Source organism: Convolutriloba macropyga, chromosome 9 (genome assembly GCF_964194025.1).
Source record: "Convolutriloba macropyga chromosome 9, txConMacr16.3, whole genome shotgun sequence".
NCBI lineage: Eukaryota > Metazoa > Xenacoelomorpha > Acoela > Convolutidae > Convolutriloba > Convolutriloba macropyga.
This window is the reverse complement of record NC_134476.1, coordinates 51009089-51025171: the sequence shown is the minus strand read 5'-3', so window position 1 is coordinate 51025171 and position 16083 is coordinate 51009089. Positions and strand designations below refer to the sequence as shown.

The 16083-nt window shown below is 34.9% G+C and overlaps 3 protein-coding genes across 3 annotated transcripts in view; all 3 read left to right on the top strand.

Annotated features, from left to right (window-relative positions):
* The first annotated feature begins 552 nt into the window (after window positions 1-552).
* Window positions 553-1341, top strand: LOC142346259 (neuroserpin-like). Its single transcript, XM_075398773.1, has 2 exons — window positions 553-1251; window positions 1329-1341. The coding sequence occupies exons 1-2, from the start codon at window positions 626-628 to the stop codon at window positions 1339-1341; spliced, it is 639 nt and encodes a 212-aa protein (XP_075254888.1). The 5' UTR covers window positions 553-625.
* Window positions 1342-1375: 34 nt separating this feature from the next.
* LOC142346258 (serpin B6-like) overlaps window positions 1376-16083 on the top strand; it is a 51504-nt gene continuing 36796 nt past the window's right edge. The window contains exons 1-2 of the mRNA XM_075398772.1: window positions 1376-1530; window positions 4203-4312. Of these exons, the coding sequence (XP_075254887.1) occupies window positions 1406-1530; window positions 4203-4312 (235 nt within the window). The 5' untranslated portion in view covers window positions 1376-1405. The remainder of the gene's footprint in view (window positions 1531-4202; window positions 4313-16083) is intronic.
* Window positions 6327-16083, top strand: part of LOC142345829 (iris-like) — a 32724-nt gene continuing 22967 nt past the window's right edge. Inside the window, exon 1 of the mRNA XM_075398231.1 lies at window positions 6327-7438. Coding sequence (XP_075254346.1) covers window positions 6414-7438 — 1025 coding nt within the window. The 5' untranslated portion in view covers window positions 6327-6413. The remainder of the gene's footprint in view (window positions 7439-16083) is intronic.

The following is a 16083-nucleotide window of genomic DNA, read 5'->3' as shown; positions in this document are numbered from 1 at the left end:
GTTATAGCAACACTTCATTGAAATTTGCAGTTGTTTTCATTTTTTTGACATATGATTTACGTTATCAATGTGCCTTGGAGTATACCATTATTTGGTATTAGTTTTAATCATAATGTCTTCCATCTTGCATTGTAGAGGCTGAATCAAATAAATGTAACAACTATGATAAAACTGCGGACTAATTTGAGCACTTTTTGGCATTTGGAAAAAAATTGGCTATCGTCAAATTTCTCTTCATTTTTCTCTTACCGTTTGAATCCCAGGGTCGGTCAGTGGGGTCAGCGATGGCTATTTTCATGATTAGCTAAGGTTTTGAAATATAAGATCGTTCATATGTTTGTACTGTTCTATGTTAACTGTTGTTCTGTGTATTAAGAGCAGAGAGTTTGATGTTTTGTAGAAAATTTCAATGACAAAAGATTACTTTTAATTAACTTGATATCACTTTGTTATATTGGATAACGGTATTGTGAAAACTAAATTTGATTTAGATTGTTTTCCGGCCTGAGAATGAATTTGTGTTTTCTGTTACTATCTACAAATGGGGTCACAAAGATAAATACCGACTTTAAACACCCCTTTTACATTTTGGGCAAAGTGCAGTTAATTTCATTGTCAATTTGCAATGACCGAGCTCAGCTTCGAAGCAGCTACTGATTTCAGTCATTCATTGCTGACGAATTACACAGAGAGTTGTGGTGGACCTAACTGTGTTATATCGCCAATCAGTATTTTCCTATGTCTGTCGATGCTGAAATATGGTGCTCGTGGAACAACCAAATCCGAACTGGACAGTGTATTGTTTACACCATCTGAAAGCTCGGGAAGTGAAGCTCAAGATATCATGAGATCGTTGAAAGAATCTTCGGATTCTGCATTTAAGCTGAATATTGCAAACGGGATTTTTATTAAGGATGGTTTTACACCTTCTTCCGAGTTTCTTATTGGTTTGCACTACGATTTTGGTGCAAGGGCACAAATCGTAGACCTCGGATCTTCAGCGGGCGTTGATGAGGTCAATAAATGGGTCAAAGATGAAACCAACGGTAAAATCACAAAATTAATGGCGAAACCGGATGAGTCAGTTATGGCTCTGATCAATGCGGTCTACATGAACGCGAAATGGGACGAAGCTTTTTACGAAGGCAGTACTAAGAAGGGTGATTTCAAAGTGTCGGATGAGAAGACGGTTCAGGTTGATTTGATGCAGCAAACTGCAGAATTTAAATATGTTCGCGACGATGATGCAAAGTTTGTCCTCGCGTTCTTTCCCTATCTTTCTGAACTAGGGAAAGGTAAGCAGTGGGAAATGGGAATCTTGTTACCAGATTCAGGTGTTGAAGTTGCAAAAATTTTGCCTTTTTTGAAGAGAGATTCCATAAAAGAGTTGAAGTCAAAAGCTTTTATGGAACGGCTTGATGTAAAGCTACCAAAGTTCAGAGTTGAAGCATCTGTCGATATGGTTCCAATCATGAAAAAGATGGGAATGGAAAGAGCTTTCACTGACCGAGCAAATTTCTCTGGCATCAGGTTGGAATTTTTAAAATTGAGATGCTACATATTGTAATTAATCATTCACAAGAGCTGGTTGATCAACAGGTCCGTTGTTCTATATTATAAATATGGTTCTTATACGGTTTACTGCCTCAATCAAATGAAGCCGATGAGTATTTGGTTGTGTTTTTGGTCTACACCAGAGTACTTTGTTGTCTTAATCATAGCAGTTTCAGTATTGGCGTATTATGTATGGTAATGCCGTGGCCTCGGACTTTTTATAATAGATAATGATCTTTTTTAGCCATGACAGACAATCTAATCTAACCTTTAGTTGCTCTCCAGCATGATGTATAGCTTTCATTTGAGTCACGTTATTATCTTTTTGAGCATCTTTCATTTAAATAAATGGCCTCAACGTAGCTACGTTCTCACATGATTGAGCTGTGATACAATTTAAAGTCATACAGTGCAAGTATGCCCGCTGATTAGTGCCTTTTATGACAGTCGAATTTAAGTTTTTTTGAATATATTATAGGCATTAGGTTGTCAAATTTCATTAGAGTTATTGCTAGCTGGAATTAGTAATAAGCTTAATAGCCTTCAGTTTGAAACTGAATCAAGCATAATTTTAAAATCGAACTGAAACTGCACACCAAATAAGAACACTTTTTGACACTTCGAGAGAAATTCAGTCAATCTCTATATTTTTTTCTCTTTTTCTGTTTCAATTCCGATGTGCGACAGGGGATCAACGGCGGCTATTTTCCTGCAATTCGCCGGCTGTTTTTACTTACTCTCTAACGAAGTTTAAAACGATTAATGTAGTCGTGTCTCTTTATGTATGCGCCTAGAATAAGTTTTAGCTCTCGTAAGCAGTTTGACTTGTTTGAAGAGATGGGAACTTTTTTCAAGAGAAATGAGATAGACTGATAGTTCGGGGCAATATGTCTCTGCATAGCTTTCTTAGAGCCTTAGTAGCGCCCACTTAGTATCCTTCCTGCACCTCCGCCCTCCCCTTTTTGGCTAAACAACATGCGGCTGACTTCCCTAATCTGAAGCTAGTGGCGACCAAAGCCAAACCCTGTATTGTCGTTCGAGAGCAATTTGTACGGCGCAGTCGATTTTTTTTATAATCAATCGAGGATAGATCAATTTAACGGATCAAAGGCTAGCAACTGTTTTAACACAGACTTGTCCACCAAACAGCGTTGTCTTATACTCAAAAAAGTAAAAATTAAAAATAATTATGTACTTCTAAATTTCAACTCGAAAAGTGAAAAAATTAAATTTTCATACCGTAACTGTAAAAAATCTAAAAATGCAAGGGACAAATTTTTTTTGGTGTTGGCCCTTCAAAATTTCTGCAGAAAGATCTATGTCGTTAGATATTGGGCTGGTTAATTGAGCACAACAGCAGCATTTAGTATAAATGTTTGTCTTGAATTGAACTGAAACAGATTGCAAGTAAGTACCCAAATAGTTGAATGAAAAATTATAGCCGCTGGAGATTTTCAGACCATTAAAGCTCTTCGCGTGAAACGAGAACAGCCAGTTAATTTTCACAGGTGCCGAATATCAAAACCGGAGATAAGTATAAAAAACTGAAGATCAGCTTGACCGCTTTCCTCTATATTTTAGTGTCTATTTAGAGGAATTAAATATTATTCTTTTTGTTAATGTAATTTTCTTGAAATGAATACAAAAACTGAACAAAATTTTTTTCGAGAAGTTCAAAAATAATTCCGCTTCAAACAATTTAGCTAAAATTGCTCATTAATTGCTCTCAAACTAAGTTTGTACTAATTGTGTTAGTCATGTGCTCTTTTTAATTTGAATTTTTGCTTGACGATTTTTTTTGGTCTGGTTCATCTGATTTTTCTTCCTCAAAAACGGGACAAATTGGTAATGCCTGGAGAGTATTGGCAGTTATTAGAGCTTTTCGGTTTGTAGATTCTGAGTACGCAATTCAGCGAAACTGTTTTGGAGACTAGTTCATGGCGTGACGGGTGGTTCTTAGGGAGTTTGATTCCCTAATTGCCGCCCTTTGTCCAACCTATTGATGTTAATTGTATCAGTTTGACACGAATTAAAATTAGTTTGAAGTTATGTAAAACTGTCAAGGCTGAAATTGACAGACATGAAACCGGCTCTACCTTCTGCCCGGTCCCATTAGAATATCCTAAAGGACGGTATAGAATTTTATCGGTCTTGCGTGTAGTTATTCTGTTTTCACAGTGTTCCATTTTCAAGAGTTAAACGTTTTTAATTGCTCTTGAACGGAGTTCATAGCAATTATGAAAGTCTTGTTTTAATTGGTTTCTCTCTGCGGCCTGCTGGCCTCGTTTCAATCCATTACTAAGTTTCGAAGTGTGTCAAAAAAGGGTTGGAGACAAGAGAAAATATTGCCAGACAAAACATATGAAAAGAGTACCCAACAGCACGGAGCACGGTAATCCTGGGAATGATATTAATAAATTATCAGCCGAATGTTGTGTCCTGATTGGGGTCAAGTTTTGTTTTTTAAATAAAATCCGAGTTACGTTTCATATCAAAATACATGGTCCGGGTATTATTTGGCACTGTTTTTAGGTACTTCTTCGGCCGTTTTGTTTTTTACAGTTATGTAGTATCTCGTCTGAACGCACTCTTTTTTCTCTGGGCACGATCGGAAAAGCGGCAGTCTAATTTACACGTGTTTGTTTTAGTGAAAGTGGGGAACTCAAAGTTACCCAAATTCATCATAAATGCTACATAGATGTTGACGAGGAAGGAACAGAGGCCTCAGCTGTGGCTGCAATCAAATTAGCTCGGATGAGTAAGATGATATACTCGACTGACCCTGTTGTTTTTGAATAGGCTCATTTGTTACTCATGCTCTACAAAATATGGAAGTATAGTTTATCCTACTTTTTAGCCCAATTTTTGGTTTTCTGATGATCTGAAATTGCTTTTTCATTTTTTTTGTTTATTTTCTTGTTCTCTGGCTTTCAGTTTGCTGAAGTCTGTTTGGTTTTTTAATAGGTGCATTTGTAAATGTTGATCTTGAAAAGAATAAAGTATAGTTTCCTACTTTTTTGCTCAATCTATTGAGTTTTCGGATATGATTTAACATTGCTTTTGAATTTTTATGTTTATTCTCAAGTTCTCATCCTTTCAGTTTGTTAAAGTCAATTTGCTTTTGAATAGGTGCATTGGTAAAACCTGGTCTACAAAAGAATGAAGTATAGTTTTTCTACTTTGATAATCAGTTTTTTTGGGTTTCTTATATGGTTTAAAATTGCGTTTAATATTTTGTTTATTTTCTAGCTCTCATGCTTTCAGTTTATTGACGTCTATTTGGTTTTTGAATAGATGCATTTGAGAAAGGTGATCCACAAAAAAATAAAGTATAGTTTCCTACTTTTTGCTCAATTTTTTTGGGTTTCGGGATATGATTTGATTTTTTTGTTTAGTTTCAAGTTCTCAGCCTTTCAGTTTGTTGAAATCTATTTGATTTTGGAATAAGTGCATTTATACTTCGTGCTCTACAAGAGACTGAAGTATAGTTTTTCTACTTTTTTGCTCAATTTTTGGAGTTTCAGATGATCGGAAATGCTTTTGGTTTTTTTTTTGGTTCTCATCTTTCAGTTTATTGATTTCTGCCAAAGATGCTTTCAAACTATTTCTTTTTTCAATTGTTCTTTTGATATGATTCATAAAATGTCTGCTTATTATTCGCCTGGTTTTGTCTGCTGTTAAAATTCAAATCTTTTTCGGCTATATCTTCCATTTTTCCAAATATGCTTCTTTTTTCATTATCAATAACTAACCTAGAAATTTCAATTTAATTTAAATTGATTTATAATTGGGTCCGAATGACAAAAAATACGCGTATAAATTTGAGGTTTCGTGGTAGTTGTGCAAGATAATTTGTTGAGATATTTTATTTATCGTTTCCTGTCAATATTTTTTTAATTTTCCTGTCAATTATAATCAGCCTGGGAAACTTGGCTTTCAGCAGCTCGGAGTTTTAATCAGCTGGGAAAGTTGGCCTTTTATCTCCAGATTTTAAATGAATGGCTGGTGTTTGCTTTGATTAGCCGTTTTGGTAGCAGAGGCCTATGAATTTTGGGCTAATGTTTTTCAGAACAATAAGGTTTTCTGTTGTTTTTTTAAGTGATTAATTGAGGTAGCTTCTTTGCCTTCGTTTGTTTTTTGTTCTTTTTTGTTTGAGTTCAACACTTCGATGGATCTGATGGATTTTTTGTGCAAGTTTAATGAACTGTTCGAGTCAATTTTGTTTGGTTCGCTTTCAATAAGGTGTCGGTTTCTCTTACGAAGTATTTATTTTTGCGAAGTATTTTTTGTTTGCAGCGGTTACGTCACGCTCACTATCATTTTTTTGAATCAGGCATTCAATTAATTTTTTTGACCGACTTGTGTTTGTGACCTTGTACTTTTGCGTTTACTTGAGAGAACTATTTGTAAAATAGCATGAAAACATTTGACCACGCTCAGAATGACTCTCGCGTACTTTAGTTTGACGATGGTTGAGATCAAATAAGGATACCAGATATCTCACTCAATTATACTGAATGATGCTGAATTTTTTTGGAGTAAGCTTTTTGCAAACAGTATAGAATTTGAACAAATCAAATTAATTAAGAGAGAAGTTTCAAGAACTGTAATTTAATACATTGCTTCTCATTAGATCTCGTCGGTGTCGAATTGGTTTTGACAATTCTCTTACTCTTTTTCACTGCAGTCACCATTGTACTTGACTCAGCATTTTTTAATACTTCGGAGACTGGTTTTCGCGACCCAATATAATCATCCATTTTTTCAGTTTAGAAATGATTTTGAGCTCTATTGCCGCAATTATATTCTGCAATGTTTGAATTAGTTATCGAAAAAGCGACTGATACACGTTTTCTACCATGAAATCCATTCTGAAATCAATCTTTCCCAAATCGAAACCAAAACGAGCTCCGAGAAGAAACAATTGTGTTGCTTCGACTACGAGTGATGATTTTGACAATCCTTCCGATGAAATTTTGACGAAAGAAAGTTACAAATCAGTGGGTGATTTTAGCCACTATCTGTTCAAGCTGTACTTAGACAGAATTTCTTCTTCAAACTGCGTTATATCTCCTGTAAGCGTTTTCTTGTGTATGTCAATGCTGAAACATGGAGCTGAAGGAGAAACAAAAGCTGAGCTGGAAGTTGCTTTACGAACATTATCGGAGGGTTCCAAGAACGAAGTAGAGGACGTTATGGAGGTTTTGAAAGAGTCTTCTGATTCTGAATTCACGCTCACATCAGCCAATGGGTTATTTCTACAGCAAGGCTTTCAGGCTTCAGCTTCGTTTGTGTCTGACCTCCAATGTAGCTTTTGTGCTAATGTGGAGAATGTTGACTTCGGATCCATTGACGGAGAGGAAAAAGTGAACGCTTGGATTGAGAAAGAAACGAGGGGGAAAATTTGTGAGGTGTTCGAGTCAAGCAACGACACGATTATGGCTCTAATCAATGCAATTTATATGAAAGGCAACTGGGTTGAAGAATTTGACGAAGAGTATACCAAAAAAGGGGATTTCTTTGTTTCTGATACAAAAATTGTCAGTGTAGATTTCATGTACCGATTTGAAGAAAAATTTCGTTATCATTGTGACGAGGCGGCCAAATTTTCACTGGCATTTTTTCCGTACCAAAAGGAACGTGGTTACAATTGGTCTTGGGAAATGGGAATTTTATTGCCTGAGGCAGGTATGAATCCAGTTGACTATCTGAATTATTTGGAATATGAATCACTGAGGGATCTGCGAGCAAAAGCTATTCCAACAACGCTCAACGTAGAGCTACCCAAGTTTAAGCTTGATGCGTCAATTAATCTGATTCCGTTGCTACAAGTCATGGGTGTGTCGAAGGCCTTCAATACTGGCGCTGATTTTTCTCAAATTAGGTTTGTTATTGTCTTCAATTGTTTTCGCTATGTACACATAAATATAGAAGCATATAAAATAGATTTAAATGTTTATTCGGATCTTTTCCGTTTGTGCCCCCCCCCCCCACAGTACGTTATGCTCCCCCCAAATTACAGAGCTCGTGTCATTACATAGTAAAAACGTATCTAAAAATATGGCACGTATTACTGGGGGCGCAAATAATATGCACCCACTAAGCTGCGGCGAGGGGCACAAACTGAAAAGATCCATTTATTCATAGCCGCTCCGCTGCAGCCAGAGTTGATATCATTAAAGTAGAATAATGAAGTCCGTGCGCATGAACTCATTGGCAGTTTTTGAAGCTCTATTGGTGTATAGTATGCGTTGTGCACATAGCTAGATGGGAGTAGCTTAAAATTCAAAGAGCGAAACAATTGGTGTGAATGCTGTGTAAAACAAAATCAACAAAAGTTTGATTGAGGATGCCTCAACAAGCAAAGAGAGAATTGAGCAACGAGTTGTGAAACCTAACAAATAACGTAGATTTGAAGCAGAAGTTTTGAATATGGCTAGAACAAAAACAACTAGTCAAAACGCAAGCGGAGACAAGTAATAATGAGAATCAGATAATTTCAAGCAACAAATCGAATTGAAAGAATGCCAATCAAAGTCGGATGATGGATCAACTCCAATCCGAAGAATGGTTGTCTACGTAATTTGAACAATTTCCTGCTTGAAAGCCTAATTACCCTAACAAAATACCCAAAATTTCGGCAGTTTTTTGGAACCAGAAGAATCAATATTTTCAAAATTTATTTAGAAAAATACGAATCACCTAACTTTTTCAGACAGCAAATGCAAAAAACGACAATCCGGTAAAAAAAAAGCTGAACAATGTTTGCCAGGCGCCAGTTGTTAATCTTGAAATATTTCATGCAGGCAACAACAGCTTTGACTAAAGAATACCGGGACTTGTTGCTGCAAGTCACATCTGTGAAACTCTAACCTGTGAAACTGAAACCAGGTGCTTTAAATAATAATTATGGGCACGAGTCAAATGTTGAAATTGAACAATTCGACAAATAAATGTGCAAAATTGCAATAGAAATTTATGGAACATTCAAATCGACTAGGATGACAATTAGACATACAATATAACTACGTCAGATCTCTGAAACGACGGCTTTGAGTTGAACCTAAATAGAGAGTAAAAATTTGAAGCTTTTGTCGGAAAAATAACAGCAGTTTCTCACAAAACAACATTGCACTTCTACAAATTCGGCCCCTTTAATCAATTCCTTGGATGTATGATGAAATTGAATTTTCTAAAATCGAGATAATGTTCAGGAAATTTTGCATGCTAACGGCTGTTGCTTTTTGGTATGCTCTAGAAAGCGCATTCATTATACTTTGATAATGAAACCCAAATATCCAAAATTGATTTTGATTGTAACTAAACAAGGTTTCGTTTCTTCAAAATGTTCTTTATTCCTGAAAAAATTGTCCATCATTTTATGCCTTTGATTCTGAATGACAATATTCATCCAAGTCCTGGCCCTGATTTTATATTAGTAAAAGACTCAGGTTTCATTGGAAATGTTAAAAACCTTGCTAGAACAAACATTTATCTTTGGTTTTACCAGGCTGATAAACAATTTCATTTTTTTTTTACTTTCTTTTAGTTTCTTTCATTCTGTAGAAAAGTCTTAATAGTAAATCTAATTGAATCATTGTTCAAAGTAAACGGAGACAAAGAGGCTTCGTAGTGTGCGTACTCATATAATGTTCCGACCCCGCTCATCCACATTCTTAATTGGCTACCAAATGATGAAGAGATAGAAAACTTGCAAAAACATACATATCGTTCAATGAGCAACCAATGGAATGCAATTATGCCACGCTAGAGGGCCGATGAAAGTTGTTAATATGAATTCTAGTAAGGACAATAAACAAAAAGCAAACAATAAACATTATTTGCGACCAAAACTCGATGTCTATAATAAAAAAAAGCATAACAAAAACGAACTCGCATCAGAAAAAACCTAAACAAAACAATTTAACCTATACTTCATCAGAAAAGATATGGGACCTGTCCTCAATGCGACTAGTTAAGAGGCCGACAAAAATGAACAAAGAAGTTCAAAAATACGTTTCTATTTTTGACAATTTTCACAGTTATTGATGTCATTTGATATCAACTGAAATCACTAAAATGTTGATTTATATCTCCATTGGAAGTAATTGAGACTTGTCATTGTCCAATGTTCAATTGCGCAATAAATCAATTATATCAAAGCCAATGGGGCCAACGGTTTTTGTTATAAATTAAAAAGAAAACAAATCCTTCAAAATGTACAATTTATAGAAAATCGCGAAAATTTTAAGAAATCTCGTAGTCACAGTAGTAACAGAGCCGAGAAGCAAATGTTTGAAGCTAAAACAGTTATAAAAATTAAACTATAGCTCACTGGAAACGAGTTTTGACCTGTGCTTACAGAGGCTGGGCTATAAACCGACCAAAAAATCTAGTTAAAAAATGACGAAGCTCAAAAACTCAAATATGTTTTTGAAAAAGTCATAACAGACTTAAGAAAAGTCATAACAGACTTAAGATTTTGACAAAAAGCGATGGATTAGGTTGCAACACCTCAGGAAGCCAATTAGGTTGTTATTAATGAGACTAAGTCACGACACCACAAAATAACAACAAATACAAAAAGAAGCCAAAACTTCAAACAAATCTACATCACACTGGTCAAGGCACTATAATTATAAGATGTTACCTGAAAGAACTGTAAATCATTACCTGCTACTCATCTTAACATTAGCGACTCTTCCTTATGAAAGACTACGTAGACATGACAACAAAAAGAAACCCAGAAATTGAAAAATATGAATCTCGAAAAGTTATATGAAACTAAATTGTCGAAGCATTCAGTCACAACGTATAACCAAGCGCACAAAAATCGTTTGAATCAACAAAATTAATTGCGACTTCTGATTAGTGAGATTGATTTACATGAAGACGAAAATGAAAGCAAAAAGGAGACAGTTGAAAAAAACTTTTTTTTTTTAGTTTTAATATGAAAGTCATTAAAACCAGCAGCTATAAACTGAAATCTTTAACCAGGTTTTGTATTATGCGTCCTGGGGAAACAATTGAGGCGTTTTTTATCAGCTACATGGCGTACAACAGCAAAAGGAAAGGCAGACATAGGCAAAAACAAAAAACTCCAAATTTTTGTGAGATAACTGTGTCTCAGCCCAAAAAGCAAAAACTATTCAACAAAAACAATTTAACATATCCAGATACGTATTTTTCCAACGCTTTGTGATATTTTCCTAAAACAAATATGAAAGAGGTGTCTAGTTTCATTATGCCTCCTGGAAACTCAACCTGGATCTTTGATTGGGGACGCCAAGTCATTGGTCTACAAAAAATAACAAATAAAAGCAAAATTCAAGATGTCCATAAAATTTTTACAAGAACAATTGGTCAGAGCCACAAAAGCCATGAGCTAAACTCTGAAACCATAGCATAATCTCGTTGGGCTTCGTTTATTTTATATATTATTTTGCATCAATTGGGCCCTGATTTGAAATTTTTGTCAGTAATTTAAATAAAAAATACTTAACGGAAGTATTCTGAATAAAAGGTGGTCCCATTAAAATCCAAAATATTTTTTGTACGGCTCCATGTTGAGATCAAGATCAGCCCAGATATTGCTGCGCGTCTAACAAAACACTCAATTGCTCAAATGGTTATGAAATAGACCAATTTGAAATTAAATTTTTTAATTTGTCAAAAATAAATGATTTTATATAATTATCATCGAGTTGAAATTTGCAAGAAACTGGCTAAACTATGATTGCAGAAGAATCCTAAGGCCAGCGGGAGAACAACTAGCTCTTTTTCGAGCTTCAGAATATGACTGCAGTTTTAAGGTGTCTACTTCCTGCAAATCTAAAGAAAATGGGCTAAAAATAGCAAATTTGGTCTCATTTTTGACGAAAAAAGTTTGAAATTGGAAAAATTTAGCTTTAATTCTAGCCAAAAAGTTTGGATCGAACAGTTCAGCAACCTCCTCTATCTTTAGAGATGAAATCAATACTACTACATTTAACAATTTTTACATATTTTATCAAAGTTGACGAAAATTTGGTCAAAAATAGCGAAAATGTGAACAAAAACTGCTGAACTGCGTCTATTATTAACAAAACTTGAGCCTCGATAACTCTCTATAAAAAGCGAAAATTGAAAGAATCTTTTATTTCCATATTTTACGCTGGAGGGGCTTTCTAATGATACAACTCAAAACTCTCTGCGATGATTATATCGACCGGCCAAAATTTTCTGAACAAAAAAAACCAGTAGAGTATATAGTTGCTGCCCCACTAAAGTGGGTTGGAACAATTATGTTTGTTTTTTCTATTGTAAACAATTTTTATCAATGTCCCGATCATCGCAAACACAGGAAAAGACTTTGAGGGTTGAATCAAGGAGAGCTTTAGCAAACTGTTCTGATTAACGCTTCATATGAGTCATCCATTGCCTTTTCAATTACAGATGGTGTTTTTTTGTTCAGTGGTTATAATCTAAAAGTTTTTGTCAGGAAAGAAGCAAGTGTGTCAGATTAGTTTGCAAGAGTCTCACTTTTTCGAAAAACGGGAAATCAACGCCTACTGCGAAACAAATATTAACTTTGGTTGCTTATTCAACAAAGATATCAAACACATGAAGCCGATGTTTTACCCGCCCTGAGACATGGAAAATTTGACTTTGCTTAATAAAATTCAGGTTTATGCGATCCGATTATGTAACATAGAGTAGGATGAATATCGGTCCCGCTAATGTTGTCTAGACTTTACAGTTGAAGAGTGGATTTTACCAATACAAAGATGGAAATATTATATGCAACGTTTTCGTCAGTTTTTTGTGTGCCTTTTTGGAGAAACATAAACCGCGGAAATGTCTCCCTCAAGAATGTGGAATTTCCGATGTGGAACTTTGCTAAAGATTGGAATAGAAAAGAAAATATTGCTATTGATGAAATTCAAGATCATTTTGTTTTGGAGAATAAATTAGATATTGAGACCTGCTTTAAAATGAGTTTTTTAAAAGTAAAGGATATAAAATGGAGCAGACGTAAAAATTTAGGTTATTTTCAGCTGTTTATCTAAAAGAGAGATTTAGTTTAAAGCTTTTGATTCAATTGACTCCCTGATCGGCGGCTTTATCAATGGGAAACAATAATCTATCAATGTTGTCCTCCATAGTCTTCCGGTCTTTCATTTTTTCTTTATCAATCAGTTTAACAAAAAAAATACGGAAAAATATTAATTTTTCCAGTTTTCAGGCCGACCAAAAACCAAACTTTGTCTGAATGAAAAGTAATCTCCTCGGATTTTAGAGAAGCAAATGAGTACCTCAAACAGAATAAGCTTACAATGCATACTGCGAAAATAGGTTTGCCTTTATTCGAGACAAATTGATGATTTTAAGCGGAGTAATTTTAAGCGGAGAACAAAAAAGCGAAAGAACAATGTATTTATTTTGAAATGATATTTATTCAAAATTGATCATGCAAAGTGAACCTTATAACGTTCTCTCAAATATTGCAGTGCCCATGCAATCAATACATGCTGTTCATGTTCAAATATCAGTTGAAGACAATTAATTTTGTTCTGATTGTTAGTACTCACTTTTGTTCATTGCATCATTTTTGCAGAACTTCATTAATTTATCAATATGACTGATAAAACGACAGATAAAATAGGTAATCAATGTGTGCTACATGAAAGATCAACGATCCTGTGACTTTTTATTAGCAAATTTGCTAATCACTCAAATCAATGTATCGAAGTTATGAAGTGATGCATTTTAGGAACTGAACTTCGTAGAGATAATTTGTTATTCTGGGCAATGTTTTACTGAAAAATGCAGAGGGAAGCATTTTGCCATGTTAAAGGCAGCAACTTTTCTTTACAAAAAAGACGCTCTGAGATGGAATATATGCCTCTTGAAATATCAATTTGGCTCGCTTTTCCGGTAGTGGCTCATTTTTGAGCCTTCCTGGCTAAATTTGTTTTTGCTTCGGGATGATATAGGACCATATAGTTTTTTGAAACATTTTTTTGTTTTTTTTTGTCCTAATTCATCTAAATGCTTTGCTAGTAAAATTTAACGTGATTTTTTTTGAGAAAAACATCATATTGTTTTTTTTAAATAATCAAATCTTTGTATCACTTGATTTTTGTATTCAATTGGTTTTGCAGTGAAATCCAATATTTTGACTAGAGATGTAAACTGTGCGTTTCGTTATTTTTTAATTAATTGAGTTTTGCGAGAATTAACAGGTTTACCAATTCTGTAGTTTAATTAGATATTTCACATTGCTTTTTAGCATTTTTTGTCCTTACAATTGGCGTAGTATTTTCGCGAATAGCTGAGACAAAATTTCTTGTCATGTTATGTTATTAAATATTATCTGGGCTCCTATTATATTTACTTGTGGAAGGTTACGAAACTAATTGTCTGAAGCATAAATTCAACGATATGAGTCCATGTTAGAATGCACTAGCATCAGAATCACTCTGGAAAAATTTTGATGGTTTTGAAAGTTTTGAATTTTGAAATTTTTCGCTGACTTTTGATCAGCTGAGTAGACTCAATATGTATGCCATATCTTTCCTGTATAGAGATGCGACAGGGAGGATATGAGATGTAAATATTGATTCTGCTAAGCTGCTCAGTGCAAAACAAAACTTTAAGAAATTCGAATTTTTACCAGTGGGATTTTTTTGATATGGACAGTAAATAGCTATCCGAAAAATTTGTTCTCCAGTACGGATCTCCTTTTTTGTTTTCAAAAACCGAAACAAGAACAAATAAAATTTCATGACCTACACAATATTTGGGAATATATGATGTTCTTCGAATGACAGGGGGTTAACATTCTGATGGTCTTCTTTGCAAATCTTCTTTCGGTATTGTGCTGCATTGAGGTTAATATGTTGAAGCAAAATGAATGATAGATAGCTGGACGTTAGTGAAAAAAATTGAAATTTTTTGTGATTGTCATGGAATGACACTGTTTCAGAGGATTGATGTTTTTGAGATTTATCGGTTGTTTGGAAAAAGGAGTGTTTCAAAGTTGGAACACTGTTATATTAAAGTATAACGTCGTCAAATTCATAACTGAGAAAATTTAGACTTTACGGCTATGCTGTTATTAAAAACTGGAATAAGTTTAATGAGAAAACTTAATCAAATGTCAGTCAATTTTGAGATCTTTATTAGAACTGGAGCAAAGCCGCATAATTGATGGTCTTGGTGCATCTCAGTAATATTTTTATGGAACAACGGCTCTAAAACAATTGTTGACATTGTTATTGTTTGAAAGGTGAAATGTACAAAAATTGTTGGGCTGAAAACATGCAACACTCGTAAAAAAAGTAGAGTTACATTCAAATAGTTGTTAACGGGACGATTTTAGAAGGATCATTATCACCAGAACTTATTGTTTTAAGAAATAATTAGGGCAATTAGCCTGTAGCTATTTAGACGTTTCACAGTGCGGTTGCTTGGGGCGTGGCCGGTCAATTGGCCGACATACAAATTAGCCGACACACCTTTTAGCCGACACTTAAGTAAATATAGCTACTCGAAAACCACTGTTCATGATAATTACCCCCACGCTAATTGGGTAAAGTAGCGTCCCTTAGTTTTAAAACAAACAACATTTGGCTATTACTGCTAGCTAAATTGGCCATGCCTCAGCGGCCCGTGGGACATGATATGAATCTATCGGTGTCCGGAAAACTAGCCGACGTGAATATTAGCCGAAAAAGTCAAAATGTGGCATAGTAGCAGAACTAATTACATGAGATAATTGCTGTAAGCAAACATAAGTGGGACGCGCAATTATATAACTCGCTTACACATGAAAATAATGCATTTGGCCATGCCTCACGGGCCACGGCCATGCCTCAGCGACATATGGGACTTGATATGAATCTATCACAACCGAACAAAATATCACGGCCGTTCTCAAATCTGATTGGTTCTCAAATCTCCTTTTCGGCTAATATTTCATTCGGCTAATTTTCCTTTCGGCTCAATTTCCTAGCACCGAATCTATCACAACACAACAAATTATTACGACCGAACAAATAAGTCGACGCTTCTAATAACACTATTACAGTTTCAATTTCGATCTTTTTCACGTCGTCTTTATCAAATCTGTTGGCCAATTGGCGTGTCTTCTAATTTGTGTGTCGGCTAATACCCCTAGCCCCGCCTGGGGATAGTATTCCTATTAACAGTTTGCTAATTTAGATCGGTTTTCGGATGCGCGCTATCGACTCTATGGCTACTATTTTAGTTGTTAGTAGTTATGTTCTAACACAAATAATCAGTTCAATCTTAACTTTGAAAGAAACAAGAATTCTATAACGTTGGTAAATAATTCTGATTGATGTTTTCAAGCGTAAAGAAGATATAATTATTGGACAGTTTCCAGACAAAGTTTTAATCAGCTAAATCTCGGGGTATTTGTCCGGTGTTGTCTTGTTCAGTTGTTCCATAGATCTATACCTCGGGATGTATTGGTTCTTCGTAAATATGTATTGATCTCTCAAGCAAGTCCGTGTTTCCTGGTGT

What these genes read in the sequence shown, in the direction of transcription:
- LOC142346259 (XM_075398773.1), top strand. Translation starts at nt 626, where the DNA reads ATGACCGAGCTCAGCTTCGAAGCAGCTACTGATTTCAGTCATTCATTG.